General features: G+C 42.5%; 1 protein-coding gene across 2 annotated transcripts in view; it reads left to right on the top strand.

Annotated features, from left to right (window-relative positions):
• The window catches only part of GDAP1L1 (ganglioside induced differentiation associated protein 1 like 1), a 114,621-nt gene that overhangs the window by 49,360 nt on the left and 45,456 nt on the right, over positions 1 to 19,805 (top strand). For both annotated transcript variants that reach the window (XM_073582419.1, XM_073582418.1), the window contains exon 2: positions 6,757 to 6,949. In XM_073582419.1, coding sequence (XP_073438520.1) covers positions 6,757 to 6,949 — 193 coding nt within the window. The remainder of the gene's footprint in view (positions 1 to 6,756; positions 6,950 to 19,805) is intronic.

Genomic DNA, 19,805 nt, shown 5'->3' on the forward strand with positions numbered 1-19,805 from the left:
TAAAAAAAATCTTTACATGATTGGCATCTGCTTACTCATACTGACCTGGAGAATCATATTGCCAGGTCATTTTTTACCATAAATGGTAAATGAAAGAACAAAAAACAAAAGTGGAATTGCACTCCTTTCACAATTTTGTCACACTTGGAATTTTTTTCCTACTATCTAGTACATCACATGATAACATGAATGCTGTCCGTCAAAAAAACAAGCACTCATATGGCTATTTTGACAGAAAATGAAAAAAGATATAGCTTTTTGAAAGAAAAGAAAAAACTAAAATGCAAAAACGTAAAATAGCTATGTCAGGAAACTTATTTTTACCGGATATCCCCTTTATCACCTATCCTCAACATAGGTGATAACTTGCTGATCGTTGGGTATCAGATCACTGTGATCCACACCAATCGTGGAATTTTGATCCCCTACACAAAATGGATACCCAACCGGCACTCCATTCCATTCAATCTCTACAGAGCTGCCAAAAGAAGATGAGCACAGAGCTCGACAGCCCATAGCAGTACCCCACCTACACCTAGCTGGCATCTGAGTCTAAGTTTAGGTCTGTGCTCCTTATGAATCCAGCCATGAGCCCATCCATCTGTTCCATCAAGAGTCTCTCTCATCTCATCAGTCTATAAAACCTTTGACCTTTGAAAAATCTGATTTCAGATATTATTTGACCCAGTCTTGATGTTTCCACTTGTGTGCCTTGTTCTGTGGTGGTCAGGTTTCAGCCTTTCTCACCTTGGCTGTGTCTCTGGGCACTGAGCAACTTGTACTTCTGGACAATCCAGGGAGGTTGCAGTTCTGGGATATGACTACTGGAGGATAATGGCTTCCTGGTCGGTTCACTTTGGAGTCTTCTCAAATCTTTGGCAGTTATTCTGCTCTTTTTTTCTCAACACTTTTTTTTTACACTATTTGAAACAAAACTTTTGCATGATCACACCCCAATATCTTAGCAATTTCAACATTGCTGTATCCCTCTGCACAATTTTTGACTTTTCAGAGACAGTTAAATTTTTTTTGGCCCATTTTGCCTGAAAAAAACAGGCTGCCTAATAATTCCAGTAATTCCACAATATGTCCAAATATTACTAAATGGCACTTCAATATAGATAGTCTATGCGTTTCGCCCCCGGAAGAAGCAGTAGGGCAAAACGCGCGTCGGGGTGCGGGTCCAGCAGCGGAGCACTGTTTATCGGCACCTCCTTAGGTAAACATTTTCATGCCTCTTTTTTCGTCGGTGACGGTTGGTTTATAATAACGCCGCGGCTCTAATAGGAGCAGCATTATTCATGCCTCTCTTTTCGTCTGTGACGGTTGGTTTATAATAACACCGCAGCTCTAATAGGAGCAGCATTATTTTTGTCCATTTATTTTTGCATAGACTTTCTTACAACTAGCCAGTGGAGTGCTTTGTTTTGATCAGGAGCAGGATTTTCCACCTTGATAATTATACATAAAGCACTCCATTTTTGAGCAATTTGTGTAATTATGGGACATTAGTTTATTATTGGAGTTTTGATAGTTTTGGTCTGACATACTTATATGAATACTGTCGCAGTTTGAATAAGAGAAAAAAACTTTTATTGCCATTATAATTGTATATAAGCAATTTTTTGCTTCTTTCTAAATATATAGGCATTAGTACACATGGTGTGCGGTTTATAGTAATGGTACATGATGCTTTTTTTTTGCACATAAGGTAAAGTAATTGTATTTCTGATAGGCTTGCTGCTGCCCTCTTGTGGGTTAATTTTTTTATGGATTTATGTATATTGTGGTCATTTGTAAATACATGATTTTCAATAAAAAATATTTTAAATGTATTAAATTGGTTCGCTTCTTTGTGGTTTATACATTTATTTGTTGCCACCTCTTTGTGTAAGTGACTAATAATTCCGTACACTTTGATAAAGGTTGTTGTATCCTTAGGTCTCACCCTTCTCATTATGCAAATACCCATCACCAGATCTACTTCATCCAATAAGCGTTCAACTCTGTACAGCTTGGAGCAGGAAAATCTGCACAAAAATTATATATAACTAAGCCGACACAATGGGTAACATTAATCAACATATTCCAAATGGAAAAGGGCAACTCCCTACATAATCCATGGAGCAGGTGCCAAACCACAGCGGAATCCGCACAAAAAATTGACATGCTGCTGTTTTGAAACTGCAGCAAATCCGCGGGGAAAAATCCGCACTGTCTGCACAGTAGTTTTCATTTTTCATTGATTTTAATGGTACTGTACACCGCAGCAAAAACTGCTGCAGATCCGCAGGACCAAATCCGCTGCGGATCCGCAGCAGAATCCACAGCATGTGCACAGACCCTGAGGGTATGTGCACACGCTCCTATGGGAATAAAAAACCGCAGTGTAGACGGTGCGGATTTTTCCGCGCGGTTTTGAAACCGCAGAAAGAATTGACATGTCAATTCTTTCTGCGGAATCCTCAGCGGTTTCCTATCTCCACCATTGTGGAGATGGTGAAACCGCAGGGCCAAACCGCAGGATAATCCGCAGATAAACCGCAGGTCTTTTGACCTGCGGATTTACCTGCGGATTTTACAAAATCCGCGTGGCCAAATCCGCACCCCATTCCGCAGCGTGTGCACGTAGCCTTAGAGAACCAAGAGACGTGCACAATTGTATGACCCACTCAAAGAAACAGGAGCAGCAACAATGAAAGCAAGAGCCTGAATAATTAAAACGTTTTGCACAGCTAGTACCTCCTAAAAGTGCCAGGAAGTGTGCAGAATAAAGTGCCATTAGTGCTTATCCATCTGGGCAAGTATAGACAACCAGGAACGTACCCCGACGTACGTTTCACTCGTCAGGCTTCTTCGGGGGCAGTGTGGACTGGCATGCATACCGGTAATAAATAGTACGACACTCAGGTGTGAGGAATGAATTAGCTGTGGTATGTCGGCGCATGATAAAGTCTGTACAGCTTGGAGCAGGAAAATCTGCACAAAAATTATATGATCAAATTGCACCTAATAATTTTGCACACAGTATATCTCTGTTATATCTGTTGCGTACTATTAACAATGTACTGTGCTAAGTAGTAATAAGCTGTGTAGATAAGTCATACCAAGGCACATGTTACGCCCGACTAATGTGACTTTAGACCACCAGAGATTCTGATCTTAAAGAGGTTGTCCACTAGTTTTACATTTATGACCTATCCAATGCCTGATCGGCCAGGTCCCGGCATTCCCGCCGATCTGCTGTTGTTGGCGGCTGACGGCCAAAAGAACTCACTTGTCGAGCTGCTTCATCTACTTGTTGTGGCCGGGGCTTGTTACTGCCCATGTGCCTCCTATTCAAATCAATATGAAGTGGTTGTGTAGTACCGTGCGGCAGCCAGTACGAATCAACGGAGCAGGACGGCAATTGAGAACTTACATCTGGCCGTCGCTGATACCGATAAAAGCTGATCGGCGTCGGTGCTGGGTGTCTGACGCCAGCCGATCAGACATTGATGACGTTTCTTAAGGATAGGCCTTAAATGTAAAAGAAGTAGTGGACAACTTCTTTAAAATGGTTGTTTTCTTTCAGATGTTTGTCCCAGGCTGCAATTTGTTAAATAACAAACTGTGCTCTACTCACGTTCCCTTTTTTTTTAACAAAATTCAGCCAGGACCGACCATTATCTGAAAGAAATCAGACCCTTTAAACCCACTCATTGCCCTAGAACATGGGTGTGGTACAGTAAGTGAAGGGCTTGAAAGGGAAGAGCATGATATATAGGGATTCAAAGAATATGAAGAGAGAATCTCTGTTTCATATACGGCTACATCAAACCCTGCATTGGCAAGACATACTATATGTTTCAGTGTTCCTTTAAAGCATCACTCCAGCGGCTTTTTTTTATTTCACCTCTGGAGTGGTGCTGAAGATCCAAATCCACTTCCCCGTATCTGATATCCACGTTCATGCGGTTTCATCTGTTTTCTCTGCTGCTCTGGTCTATCTCTGCCGCCGCTCTGGTCTGTCTCCTGCCATTTGTGACCTACCGGCTGCTCCAGTGTTTCATGAAGCTACCGGAAGTAACTAATCAATGTAATTCTATCAAAGTCTCATTCTGGCTCTCATCGACTTGCGTTGAGAGCTTGTGAAGTAGTTTCTGGCTTCCAGCCAGTCAGAAGCTGCGCTCACAAGATGGCGTAGGGGAACCAGAGCGGTGGCGAAAAACGGTAAAAACGCCGGAGGGTGAGTATATGATCCAGGGAAGGGGACTTACATTTGAAGCACCACTCCAGGGGTGGAAAAAAAACCCAACTGAGTGATGATTTAAAATTGTATTGACGATATGTTCTCCTACAGAAGTTCTCACAGATCCAATAGTAAGACGTATCTGTATGTTACCCCTTTTATTTCATACTGTTTTCCCTGTATGTATGTCTTTTTGTTATTTCACCTTTTGTAACCTTTTTTAAGCATTGTACTTCTTTTTGTATATTAAATATAAAATGTAATACGTTGTGCCTTGCTGCTCTGAACGTAACCACATACCCGGATGAGGGCTAGTATAGCTTGGTTGCGTTACCCTGTGTATGCCAAGAAAAGTACCTATTAGGTGCTCTGGAAAGCTGCGTGGCGTGTGGGTACTAGTGTATGACCCAGCGCAGGATTCTCGCTGTTCTATCAAAATGACGAGTGATGGCAGCGAAAAGTGTGGGGGGCGCTAAGCTCTTTGTCAGCCTATTGCGATAGATGAGTGGACGAGTGAGTGGGAAGCAGAGTCCCCCTTTACAGTAGCATCTGAGGCATGCGTATCACGAGTGAGCAGTGTTTATGAGAAATTGGTGGTGGCGGCAGTGGTGTTCATGACAGTCGGGTAAAGTGATTTCAAAAGTTTTGTAATATGTTAATGTGTCTGTAGTTTACTATGGAACAAAGATGCATAGATAGGTTCAATTCTAGTATGAAAGTATTGTTTGACACACTCAGCTTTGCTGCATCTGCCTACTAGTCTACTATGTATTCCAGAGTCAGCTGTTGTTGAGCATTAAAGCATAGGGAACATTCTACTGTTCTGCTCCGTCATGGTTATTTCTGAAGCCACAGCAAATAGTCGTAATGCATTATCAGGGAAGGATGTGAATAATGCACCCGACAAACCTTTCTGCATAGATGTCACCTAATCACCTTGACTGAAGCAGTAAAGTGCTACGTAGGCCTCAAGTACTTTTTGTGCAGAGGGTATTATCATACTTGGTCTAGGGCCTTATTTAGTGTTTATCATATGTAAGTTCTATCCATGTTTTTCAAAGATGCAACACATATCAATTATAGTCTATGGGGCTGTCCACATGGCTTTTTTTTGTCAAAATATCTGATTTTGACCCAAGTCAAGGATGGAAATCACCTTGAATAGCGACTTACATCCCTGACTTGGATCAAAATTGGACGTGTTTGTGGGTCCATAAAAAACTGGGACAGCACACTAATGGCACCCTGCTGGCATCCTTGTGCTTTTTCGCTAGATGTATGCTAGATGACTCTTGAGAAGCTCCATTAGATCCTTCTATAAGAGAAAAATAAATAAAACTGATGGTAAAACAAATGAAAATTAAATCCAAAAAAATGTGATCCTTGTCTTTCACATACAATAGAAAAAAATGGACTTGTGAAATAGGGCTAAGCCGGGTTCAGATGGCCATAGTGAAAATCTGGCCAGTCGCAAACATTTCTGGCTGTGTTCAGCTCCTCATACAGCATCACATTGCAGACGGATGCGGTCGCTGTCCTTACTTTGCCTGCATTATTTTAGTCCATACAATTTACCAAAGTAGTGCATGCTGCTAATTTTTCCTCACTGAGCCACGGTCTAAGTGGAAAATAGGCCATTTGCACTGATACACTAAGTATGATGGGTCCATATGCTCTGTGGAGCACATGGACCGATCACATGTTCCTCTAAATGAGCAGTAAGCATGTATTTATTCAGTCTGAACAAGTTAAATGGGTTGTCTGGCTTAAAAAAAAAACATTTTCAGATACTCTATGTGGTGGGGAAATGAAGGGGTCTACCATGATTTCCATTCAGCCAAAGTGGAGATCAGACACAAAGAGCATCAGTCACTCTGGTATACCAAACATGAATTGGTAAAATTGATTTCAGTGTGTAATACTAAATTTCCCCTGTGGGGGGACTGCAGAGAAATGAACCACTTACTGCTTGGTTACTTTATAGCAATGGTGAGGAACCTCAGGCCCGTGGGCTCCTGGCAAATTCCCAGCGACCAGTGCTTGGTTGGCAGCTGTATTTTGAACGCCGTGCAATGAAAGATTACGTTCTGATGCCAGTGCCAGCGTTAGGGCATACTTTGTGGGCAGAATTATTGTGTGATTTTTATGGCCCATGTAGGATGGTGTAGAAATCCAAATGGTCCTTGTCAATAACAAGGTTCCTCGCCCTTGCTTTATAGATTGCAACTGATCGCAGCTGATTCTTTTCACGGCATCTTCTTTACAAAATAGTATTGTCCAAAGTGGACCGACAACTGATTTAATTTGTAAATGTGATATTACTTGTTTTTTTGGGTATCACTAGAAGGTTTTGGGCATCCATTTTCCTGTGTTTGTCAATAACAGAAAGAAAGGTCACTGCCTGGAATAAAGGTTAAAGAGGCGTATGGTACTAAATGAACGTCATCCACGTTTCATCACTTAATCACTGTCATAGTGGAAATGTTTTCTGTCTATAAAAAGCGTTTCTTCTTGTCTTGTTGCAGATACGTTTGGTGATTTCAGAGAAAGGTTTGCCATGTGACGAGCGAGACGTCAGCCTGCCCCTAGCAGAACAAAAAGAGCCATGGTTCATGAGACTCAATCTTGGAGAGGAAGTGCCAGTAGTAATCCATGGAGATAACATCATAAGTGACTATAACCAGATCATAGACTACATTGAGAACAGTTTCGTGGGTGGTAAAGTATTGTCTTTTTTTATCAGAATTGTGAAATGATTATTTCATTGGACTGCACTAACCATGCCCACAACCCAAATGATATTACCATGCCCACTAGGTAATATTAGGTGAAGAGTCAACAGCTGGCAATGACATCTGTACAGTGGCTTGTATGGGACCTGGGGTACAGGGCTAATAGTCCACGTTGGCTACATTTCTTTTTCTCATAAGGGCTGACCATTTACGCAGGGTTTTTTTTCTCCTACTGTCCCAAATGGGGAGCAATATGGTGGCATGATCTGGTTAAGGCAAACAGTCCTTCAGCCATATTGCAGATAAAAATTGCAAGCTGTATTACAATAAAGTTAAAATATTGACATCTCCAAGTGCCTCCAAAGTATTGATTGACCTTTTTCCTGCATTTCAGACTTTAGCTCAGTTCTTATTCACGGATAAATTAACTGGTATCAGACCGGGGAACTTAAAAGATTTAATTGAGCCCCTCGTGCTGGTCAATACCACTACTTCTCTCCCTGTTTGGAACAGTAGGTATTGATGTTTACCTTAAACTAGTCAGAAGTAGGACAAGTTCTGTTGGTGCAGTGGTTAGACAACCACTGTAAGTCACTGAAGTTCAACATAGCTTTCAAATGGACAATCATTCCTTTCTATCCCCTTAATGGTGCTCTGGTGGCCACCTGCCCATGTCTTGGCCTTAGCTATAAGAGAAAACAAGGGCGGGGGCGCAGACATAGGGCTTCACCTGGTATAAATCAATTAAAATATAAAAGTACTCTGGAGTACTCACCCTTTATGGGTTGTGTTCAGACACAACCACTCTCAACGTTTGTTGCAGTCATATAGCTGCTGCAGAGCTCGTGCAGGTGGACAACGTCCACTAGGTATCATAAGTTGAGGATCCAAGAAAAGCACTTCTGTACTGTAACTCTGTACTGTAACCTGAAGAAGAGGTGCGGTTTGTCACCTCGAAACGCGTAGTTTCTGTAGTACATATAATAAAGAACTTGAAAGATTTATATGGATTTCTGAATTCTTATCACTAAAGCAGCGCGGATGCTCAGAAGTGCTTTTCTTGGATCCTCAACTTATGATATTGGCCTTAGCTATAGGACCTCTAAATACTACTATGGTCAATTAATCAAAAAGTAATCAACTTCACTAAAAGCTTCACCACCAATGAGTCTGAATAGAAGAAGGTCATAAGGGTATCTCTCCTGCATAATGCACCTTCAAGGTGCTCTAGGCTTCAGTGCCAGTGGTGATAAAAAGATTGATGCAAATTTCACCAAATGAAACCCTTAGATTTGCCAACTAGTTGATCCTCTTTCTTTCTTACCAGTTGTGTACTGTGTCTGTAGTTTTCTACCAAAGTTTTTTAAATCTTTCCGAGAAAGCAGCAATACGGCCTATCCATTTGGGATTGTAAGCAAAAAAGGAAATTAACTTTCTTTCAGGAGATGATTCTGATTTGGCTAAGATCTTAAAGGGGGCTTCCACTACTAGCACAACCCCTTATCGATCTGATTGTTTGCCCCCCTGAAAATAAAAACACTTATGCTCTCTCTTGCTGGCGCCATTCCATTGGTGTTGGCACTCGCATTCCCGGGGCTTACTTGCAGTTCTTATGACACGTTAGCCCTGCGACCAAACTGCGCTTTTGTCCCCGCCTTTGGACGTATAAGTAATCAAGAGGAAGTGGGTGGCCAGCTGCAGCAATAACTTCCTCTTGATTACTTATATGTCCAAAGGCCGGGACAGTGACCCAAGTGCAGATTGGGTTTAGGGATCATGTGTCATAACAACCAAAGTGAGCCCTGGAAACGTGAGTGCTGACACCGCTGGAACAGCGTCAATATGGGGAGGTGAGTATAAGTGTTTTTATTTTCACAGGGGCAAACATGAGGAATAAGAAGAGAATAGCGTAGTAGTGGACAGCCCCTTTAAATAGTGTGGCCCGGCTCTTTAAAGAATCAGACATTGACAGTTGGTGGTCTACACAATGAGAAACGTAACTCCTCTTAAACCCTGATAACTTATGGAATGCAAACTTATTGCAGCCTGCCAAATGTGTTTGACTTGGCACAGGCAAAGCAGACAGCAAATGTTATCCAGACTATAGTTAATTTATCGGTGGTAACTTATTGTTCACCTGGGGTCTGATCATTCAGATCTGCAGCAAACAAATTTGAATCCCCAACTGAGGTACTTTATTCCTAGTTAGAATCTAGCAACAGGTTGAATACTCGACCGTCAGTCCATTCATTCTCCTTGGACCTGCTATAAAGACCCAAGCACAGCGCTTGGCAGTCCCATGGAGAATGAATGGGGCAGTGGTCGAGTATGCGCACTGCTGCTACATTCTTATGATCTGTGCAGGTCCAAGTGTTGGACTCTCATCGATTGATGTTATCACCTCTCCTGTAGATGGGTCATAATATTGTTTTCATGGGACATACCCTGTAATGCATTACTTGTTCCTACGTTAAGCTCCTATAACATAGGAATATACAAATCAAACAAACTGTCCACAATATAAAGTCTTTAGCTATCAAGAAACAAAACAACAAAAATACATGAGTGCAGTGATAAAATTATGATTTTATTGGTCAATTTAAAATAAAATAATATTTCAAAATGCTAAAAGATATATAGGTGCTTCTCACAAAATTAGAATATCATCAAAAAGTTAATTTATTTCAGTTCTTCGATACAAAAAGTGAAACTCATGTATTATATAGAGTCATTACAGAGTGATCTATTTCAAGTGTTTATTTCTGTTAATGTTGATGATTATGGCTTACAGCCAATGAAAACCCAAAAGTCATTAACTCAGTAAATTAGAATAATTAACAAAAAACACCTGCAAAGACCTCCTAAACATTTAAAAAGGTCCCTTAAGCCCCCGTTAAACACAGCGAGATTGCTAGCGATATTGCTAAAGTGTCACCGATTTTGTGACGCAGCAGCGACATTGCTAGCGATATCGCTATGTGTGATACTTACCTCCGACCGGCTCCCCCGCTGGTTATCGCTGATCGCGCGAGAACGTCCTGGGCAGTTTCTCGTCGGCCACTTCCTGCTGGGCTTCCTGCTGGCGCCAACGAGCGCCGCGTGGACGCGGGCGGGAGGATGTCTTCATCGCCGCGTCTGACAGGTAAGTAACGACCGCCGACCCCTGCGATGTCGCTGGTGAGATCTGCCTGTTTGGCAGCTCACTAGCGACCATTTAGCGATGCACCAGCGATCCTGACCGGGTCGTATCGTGGTCGGAATCGCTGGTACATCACTAAATGTAACGGGACCCTTAATCTGTTTCAGTAGGCTCCAAAATCATGGGGAAAACTGCTGACTTGACAGATGTCCAGAAGGCAGTCATTGACACACTCCACAAGGAGGGTAAGCCACAAAAGGTTATTGCTAAATAAACAGGCTGCTGATAGAGTGCTGTATCCAAGCATATTAATGGAAAGTTGAGTGGAAGGAAAAAGTGTGGTAGAAAAAAAGTGCACAAATAACCAGGATAACCGTAGCCTTGAAAGAATTGTTAAGAAAAGGCCATTCAAAAATTTGGGGGAGATTCACAAGGAGTGGACTGCTGCTGGAGTCATTGCTTCAAGAGCCACCACATAGAGACGTATTCAGGACATGGGCTACAAGTGTCACATTCCTTGTATCTAGCCACTCAACAACAAGTGGGACACAATTGTGAAGTTGAACAAAATTTATTGGTTATTTTAAATTTTTGTGGAAATTCAAAAACTGAAAAGTGGGGTGTGCAATATTATTCGGCCCCTTTAACTTAATACTTTGTTGCGCCACCTTTTGCTGCAATTACAGCTGCAAGTCGCATGGAGTATGTCTCTATGGCTGGAGTCACACTAACCTGCGCAAAATACGGTCAGTATTTTACATGCGTAATACGGATGACAGACCCCTAAATAGTGCTCCGTATGTCATCAGTAATCAAGGTGTGGTCGCGTATTTTGCGCATGTCAGCATCCATATGTAATCCGTATGGCATCCGTATGGTGAGATTTTCTCGCAGGCTTGCAAAATGGACATATAATGGACCCCTATGACAGGGTTTCTAAAGACACCTGGTGCGTATTTCTCGCAAGTCACATGTGTGGTCCGTGTGTAATCCGTATTTTTTGCGCACCCATAGACTTGCATTGGCGTATTACGGGTGTAGTACGCTGACAATCGCAGCATGCTGCGAGTGGCACGGAGCGTAGGATACTGAGGAGAAATATACGCCTGGTGCGAGGGACCCCATAGAGAATCATTGGTCCGTGTGTAATGCGTGCTTTTAACGCCTCTCACTCTCCCGTATTCCTCGCCAGTGTGACTCCGGCCTATCAGTTTTGTACATCGAGAGACTGAAATTCTTGCCCATTCTTCCTTGGCAAATAGCTCGAGCTCAGTGAGGTTTGATGGAGATCGTTTGTGAACAGCAGTTTTCAGCTCTTTCCACAGATTCTCGATTGGATTCAGGTCTGAACTTTGACTTGGCCATTCTAACACCTGGATACGTTTATTTGTGAACCATTCCATTGTAGATTTTGCTTTATGTTTGGGATCATTGTCTTGTTGGAAGACAAATCTCCGTCCCAGTCTCGGTCTTTTGCAGACTCCAACAGATTTTCGTCAGTGGTCCTGTATTTGGCTCCATCCATCTTCCCATCAATTTTAACCATCTTCCCTGTCCCTGCTGAAGAAAAGCAGGCCCAAACCATCATGCTGCCACCACCATGTTTGACAGTGGGAATGGTGTGTTCAGGGTGATGAGCTGTGTTGCCTTTACGCCAAACATATCGTTTGGCATTATTGCCAAAAAGTTCGATTTTGGTTTCATCTGACCAGAGCACCTTCTTCCACATGTTTGTTGTGTCTCCCAGGTGGCTTGTTGCAAACTTTAAATGACACTTTTTATGGATATCTTTTAGAAATGGCTTTCTTCTTGCCACTCTTCCATAATGGCCAGATTTGTGCATTGTACGACTGATTGTTGTCCTATGGACAGACTGTCCCACCTCAGCTGTAGATCTCTGCAGTTCATCCAGAGTGATCATGGGCCTCTTGGCTGCATCTCTGATCAGTCTTCTCCTTGTTTGAGATGAAAGTTGAGAGGGAAGGCCGGGTCTTGGTAGATTTGCAGTGGTATGATACTCTTTCCATTTCAATATGATCGCTTGCACAGTGCTCCTTGTGATGTTTAAAGTTTTGGAAATCATTTTGTATCCAAATCCGGCTTTAACCTTCTCCACAACAGCATCACGGACCTGCCTGTTGTGTTCCTCGGTCTTCATGATGCTCTCTGTGCTTCAAACAGAACCCTGAGACTATCACAGAGCAGGTGCATTTATACAGAGACTTGATTACACACAGGTGGATTATATTTATCATTAGCTATTTAGGGCAACATTGGATCATTCAGAGATCCACAATGAACTTCTGTAGTGAGTTTGCTGCACTGAAAGTAAAGGGGCTACTAATATTGCACGCCCCACTTTTCAGTTTTTGAATTTCCACAAAAATGTAAAATAACCAATAAATTTCGTTCAACTTCACAATTGTGTCCCACTTGTTGATGATTCTTCACCAAAAATTTACATTTGGTATCTTTATGTTTGAAGCATGATATGTGGGAAAAGGTTGAAAAGTTCCAGGAAGCTGAATACTTTCGCAAGGCACTGTATATGAGTTTCACTTTTTGTATCAAAGAACTGAAATAAATTAACTTTTTGATGATATTCAAAAAGCACCTGTATGTTGTATGGTATATTAGATAACCAAAAAGTTATATCCGAAAAAAAACAGAAGAGAAAAAAGAGGGAGGGCATTGTATAGACAAATTGTATTAAGTTAAGTGTCTTGATGTTGGCAAAATATGATAGCAATAGACCTCTAAAGAGTATTGCAAGTACAATATATAATGAAAATGTAACAGAAATCAAGAGAGACAAAACGATAATATTACGAAGAAGATTCCTGTTATGCAGGCAGTCACCCTCTCCTGATGTGCGTTTCGCATTTACCACTTCATCTGGGGGTGTGAAGTGATGAATGCGAAATGTATGGCGGGCGAGGATGGCTGTCTGTATAATAGGAATCTTCATGGTAATATTTTTGTTTTGTCTCTCTTGATGTTTGTTACATCTGAATGATATATTGTACTGGGAATACTCGTTAGAGGTCCATTACTATCGTGTGACGTGTTTTATTGACATAATTTTAGCATAGGTTGTCTGTACAATCCCCTCCCTATTACACTCTCTTTGCAGAGACTCTAAATTTTCCCTTTTTTTATTCTTCATTTTTTATTTTTTAAATTACTGTGTGTACCTGATCTATACATAATATATTTTTTAGCATCATAATATGTTTTTTTTTTCTTTTTTAATTGACCAATAAAATTGTGACCTTATTATTACAGGTCTTGAATTCATCATGTTTTTGGGGTATTTTTACAATGCAGTAGTGGATGAAGAAAAAAAAAATTAAATGGTTCTGCTATAGTAACAAGAGCGAGAATCACTGATCTATGCTTCTGTTACCTGCTTTATGCTGGGTGGATGTTTGATGACTGTATGTTATAACCAGGGGCGTAAGTACCACAGTCGCAGGAGTCGTCACTGCGACCGAGCCCGGGGGGGGGAGTCAGGGGCCCGGCAGGCATATCTTCCAATCGTCCGAATTCTCGTGGGACAGTCTCATTTTTGACCCCCCCCACCCGCATCCCACACTGCACTGAGCCACCACACCCCCCATGCACCCCATCCTCGCCCTCCCGCAGAGACCCACCGCACTGACAGCAGCCTGTCGCTAGGCTGTTTTCTCCAATGTGCGCACAGGACTTGTGATGAGGTCACAGGAGGGGAGGAGTCAGGGGTCACATGATCAGGGGCCTCCGTGTCTGCAGGACTCTGCTGTGCTGGTTGTCATGGTGCTGGATGAGGTAAAGTTTCTGTGTGCGGTCAGGAGGGGTTTACAGGGTGGATGTAGCAGAGCTGTGTATGTACAATTTTAGACGGAGAGGAGCCATGTGTGTATGAGGTGTACGGAGCGGAGCCGCGTGTGTACGAGGTGTACGGAGTAGAGCAGCGTGTGTACGAGGTGAGCGGAGCCGTGTGTACGGAGCCGAGCCATGTGTACGTGGTGTACAGAGCCACGCGTGTACGAGGAGTATGGAGCGGAGCCGTGTGTACGGAACGGAGCCTTGTGTACGTGGTGTACGGAGCGGAGCCATGCGTGTACAAGGTGTATGGAGCGGAGCCGTGTGTACGGAGCGGAGCCTTGTGTACGTGGTGTACGGAGCGGAGCCATGCGTGTACGAGGTGTATGGAGCGGAGCCGTGTGTACGGAGCGGAGCCTTGTGTACCTGGTGTACGGAGCAGAGCCATGCGTGTACAAGGTGTATGGAGCAGAGCCATGCGTGTACGAGGTGTATGGAGCGGAGCCGTGTGTACGGAACGGAGCCTTGTGTACGTGGTGTACGGAGCGGAGCCATGCGTGTACAAGGTGTATGGAGCGGAGCCGTGTGTACGGAGCGGAGCCTTGTGTACGTGGTGTACGGAGCGGAGCCATGCGTGTACGAGGTGTATGGAGCGGAGCCGTGTGTACGGAGCGGAGCCTTGTGTACGTGGTGTACGGAGCAGAGCCATGCGTGTACAAGGTGTATGGAGCAGAGCCATGCGTGTACGAGGTGTATGGAGCGGAGCCGTGTGTACGGAACGGAGCCTTGTGTACGTGGTGTACGGAGCGGAGCCATGCGTGTACAAGGTGTATGGAGCGGAGCCGTGTGTACGGAGCGGAGCCTTGTGTACGTGGTGTACGGAGCGGAGCCATGCGTGTACGAGGTGTATGGAGCGGAGCCGTGTGTACGGAGCGGAGCCTTGTGTACGTGGTGTATGGAGCAGAGCCATGCGTGTACAAGGTGTATGGAGCAGAGCCATGCGTGTACGAGGTGTATGGAGCGGAGCCACGCGTGTGCGAGGTGTATGGAGCGGAGCCGCATGTTTACGAGGTGTACAGAGCGGAGCCACGCGTGTGCGAGGTGTATGGAGCGGAGCCGCACGTGTACGAGGTGTACAGAGCGGAGCCGCGCGTGTACGAGGTGTATGGAGCGGAGCTGTTCATGTATTTTGGCATGGGGGGGTCCCCATTTGAAAGTTCGTATCTGGGCCCATAACTTTGTAGTTACGCCACTGGTTATAACCATCCTTTTATCAGGATATATTTTGAATCTATGTAGCAGCTAATATTTGTATCTGCAAAATCAGACTTCTCTATCTATAAATTCTTCGCACCTTTCCTATTTTTCTGACACTGGCTGTAATTTACGGTAAACGCCTTAACTTAGTGCAATGAGCAGGACAAAGTAGACGCAGCCATCCTTTTATGTGCATTTTCTGTGTTGCCCAACTCTCTGATCACACTTTAATTTCCTTCTTAAAATGCCATCTGGGAGCAGCCAGCTGTTAACACTGGTGAAGGACTAAATTATTGCTGCTTGTCAGCTTCACTGAGCCTTGTGACTTGTAAATGAACGTGCTGGGTGCGAGCTGTAGGTTAGAAGATATTGTAAATCATTATATAAGACACCTGACAGAATATGGCTGTATACAGTATGTTAACGTGTTGCTTGGTGTTGTGACCCCTCTCATTATGCCGATGATGTATTTCCTTAAAGCGGTTAAAAGGGATTAGAGAACATGACTGTTTCCAAAACCTTCACAAACAGTACCACCATAGTCCACAGGCTATATCTAGTACTGCAGCTCAGCTCCATTCCTATGAATGTTGCAATTCCAGACAAAACCTATGAGCAAGTGTGGCACCGTTTCTACAAGATATTCTAATCTTATACTATCCTTTAGGAAATTTTTTAATCAACACCACAACAAATTTGATAGGATCTTTCAAAGTTTGTAGCTAAACCAAATAATTAAGCCTGACTATAAGCTGGTATACAGTTGTGGCCAAAAGTATTGACACCCCCTGCAATTCTGTCAGATAATACTCAGTTTCGTCCTGAAAATGATTGCAATCACAAATTCTTTGGTATTATCTTAATTTAATTTGTCTTAAATGAAAAAACACAAAAGAGAATGAAGCAAAAAGCAAAACATTGATCATTTCACACAAAACTCCAAAAAATGGGCCAGACAAAAGTATTGGCACCCTCAGCCTAATACTTGGTTGCACAACCTTTAGCCAAAATAACTGCGACCAACCGTTTCCGGTAACCATCAATGAGTTTCTTACAATGCTCTGCTGGAATTTTAGACCATTCTTCTTTGGCAAACTGCTCCAGGTCCCTGATATTTGAAGGGTGCCTTCTCCAAACTGCCATTTTTAGATCTCTCCACAGGTGTTCTATGGGATTCAGGTCTGGACTCATTGCTGGCCACCTTAGAAGTCTCCAGTGCTTTCTCTCAAACCATTCTCTAGTGCTTTTTGAAGTGTGTTTTGGGTCAGGAAGATCCATGACCTCTGAGGGAGACCCAGCTTTCTCACACTGGGCTCTACATTATGCTGCAAAATTTGTTGGTAGTCTTCAGACTTCATAATGCCATGCACACGGTCAAGCAGTCCAGTGCCAGAGGCAGCAAAGCAACCCCAAAACATCAGGGAACCTCCGCCATGTTTGACTGTAGGGACCGTGTTTTTTTTCTTTGAATGCCTCTTTTTTTCTCCTGTAAACTCTATGTTGATACCTTTGCCCAAAAAGTTCTGGTCTTCCTGGGTCTCCTACCATACAGTCTCTTTTCATTCAGACGCCAACAGATAGTACGGGTTGACAACTGTTGTACCCTTGGACTGCCGGGCAGCTTGAACTTGTTTGGATGTTAGTCTAGGTTCTTTATCCAACATCTGCACAATCTTGCGTTGAAATCTCTTGTCAATTTTTCTTTTCCGTCCAAATCTAGGGAGGTTAGCCACAGTGCCATGGGCTTTAAACTTCTTGCTGACACTGCGCACGGTAGACACAGGAACATTCAGGTCTTTGGAGATGGACTTGTAGCCTTGAGATTGCTCATGCTTCCTCACAATTTGGTTTCTCAAGTCCTCAGACAGTTCTTTGGTCTTCTTTCTTTTCTCCATGCTCAATGTGGTACACACAAGGACACAGGACAGAGGTTGAGTCAACTTTAATCCATGTCAGCTGGCTGCAAGTGTGATTTAGTTATTGCCAACACCTGTTAGGTGCCACAGGTAAGTTACAGGTGCTGTTAATTACACAAATTAGAGAAGCATCACATGATTTTTCGAACAGTCCCAATACTTTTGTTCACCCTCTTTTTTATGTTTGGTGTGGAATTATATCCAATTTGGCTTTAGGACAATTCTTTTTGTGTTTTTTTCATTTAAGACAAATTAAATGAAGATAATAATAACAAAGAATTTGTGTTTGCAATAATTTTCAGGAAGAAACTGAGTATTATCTGACAAAATGCAGGGGTGTCAATACTTTTGGCCACAACTGTATGGTCAAAATGCAAGCGCATGTTCACACTGTGGGCATTTCACAGTCAAAACCCAAGAAACGAAAACAAAAAAACAAAATGAGCATATACCCTACAGCCATTAAATAGTAATAATACGTGTAAATAACATAGGATACTTAGTTAATGCTATTTTGCTAAAAACAAAAAGCATAAAAGCCATCCTGCCGCTACAAGGTGTACCCATCAAGATGTTTCTAAACTGTCTCCAGTATTAAAACCTTACCATGTGTCAAACAACGTCATTGTGAATGGGGGCAGAGCTGGACAGGGGCTCGGCTGAGAATCCCTTCAAATGTTTGTTAGACAGAAACCAAGTCTCATAATAACTTGTGAGCAAATTACCAAAGGTACACTTAGCCACAAAGGAAAAACCACTCCAAAACTGGCATAACAAAAAAGGATACAATTGACACAATTGGACAAACAATAGCATAAGGCCGGGGTCACACTGGCGATTAAATCGGACGAATGCAATGCGATAAAAAATCGCATTGCATTTGTCCCAATGTTATTCTATGGGGCAGCTCACATCATGCGATTTTTGATCGGATCCGATCCTCGGACCGAGACAATCGCAGCATGCTGCGATTGTCACCGATTTTCGAATCGGATTCGACAATACAAGTCTATGGGGGCGAGAAAAAATGGGACTAAAAACGGACTAGATGTGTGACTTGCGATAAAATTGCACCCGGTGTCCTTTAGCAAAAGCCGGCAATTCTTCCAATACATTAAAATCACAGACACCGGTTAAATAAAGAATGAATAGATTTAGACACATATATATATATATATATATATATTATACATGTCATAGAGACACATTAATATATATTACAAATTCATGCAGTTCTTCATAGCAGAATAGCCGCAGAAACATTTGCCGGCTTTTGTATAATTATTCTCCTGCCCGACATGAAATGACACATGGTTTACATATAGTTAACCATTTCATTTCATGTTTTTTTTGTTATGTCTATCACTATTAATTAGATGAGGGTTTGTGGTTAAAATTTTGGACTTGTAGGGGTTAATTTAAGGGGTTAATTCGTTGTATGAAATTACGGGGACGCCCTGCAGCCTCAGTGACGCCAGCAGGAGTCCCTGCAATTTAATACAACGAATTAACCCCTTAAATTAACCCCTACAAGTCCAAAATTTTAACCACAAACCCTCATCTAATTAATAGTGATAGACATAACAAAAAAAACATGAAATGAAATGGTTAACTATATGTAAACCATGTGTCATTTCATGTCGGGCAGGAGAATAAATTATACAAAAGCGGGCAAATATTTCTGCGGCTATTCTGCTATGATGAACTGTATGAATTTGTAATATATATTAATGTGTCTCTATGACATGTATAAAATATATATATACATATATATATATATATATATATATATATATATACACAGTTGTGGCCAAAAGTATTGACACCCCTGCAATTCTGTCAGATAATACTAAGTTTCTTCCTGAAAATGATTGCAAACACAAATTCTTTGGTATTATTATCTTCATTTAATTTGTCTTAAACGAAAAAACACAAAAGAGAATGAAGCAAAAAGCAAAACACTGATCATTTCACACAAAACTCCAAAAATGGGCCAGACAAAAGTATTGGCACCCTCAGCCTAATACTTGGTTGCACAACCTTTAGCCAAAATAACTGCGACCAACCGCTTCCGGTAACCATCAATGAGTTTCCTACAATGCTCTGCTGGAATTTTAGACCATTCTTCTTTGGCAAACTGCTCCAGGTCCCTGATATTTGAAGGGTGCCTTCTCCAAACTGCCATTTTTAGATCTCTCCACAGGTGTTCTATGGGATTCAGGTCTGGACTCATTGCTGGCCACCTTAGAAGTCTCCAGTGCTTTCTCTCAAACCATTTTCTAGTGCTTTTTGAAGTGTGTTTTGGATCATTGTCCTGCTGGAAGACCCATGACCTCTGAGGGAAACCCAGCTTTCTCACACTGGGCCCTACATTATGCTGCAAAATTTGTTGGTAGTCTTCAGACTTCATAATGCCATGCACACGGTCAAGCAGTCCAGTGCCAGAGGCAGCAAAGCAACCCCAAAACATCAGGGAACCTCCACCATGTTTGACTGTAGGGTCCGTGTTCTTTTCTTTGAATGCTTCTTTTATTCTCCTGTAAACTCTATGTTGATGCCTTTGCCCAAAAAGCTCTACTTTTGTCTCATCTGACCAGAGAACATTCTTCCAAAACGTTTTAGGCTTTTTCAGGTAAGATTTGGCAAACTACAGCCTGGTTTTTTATGTCTCGGGGTAAGAAGTGGGGTCTTCCTGGGTCTCCTACCATACAGTCCCTTTTCATTCA

The sequence above is a fragment of the Dendrobates tinctorius genome, unplaced genomic scaffold (genome assembly GCF_039654945.1).
Source record: "Dendrobates tinctorius isolate UK_male_01 unplaced genomic scaffold, ASM3965494v1 ptg000071l, whole genome shotgun sequence".
Lineage (NCBI taxonomy): Eukaryota > Metazoa > Chordata > Amphibia > Anura > Dendrobatidae > Dendrobates > Dendrobates tinctorius.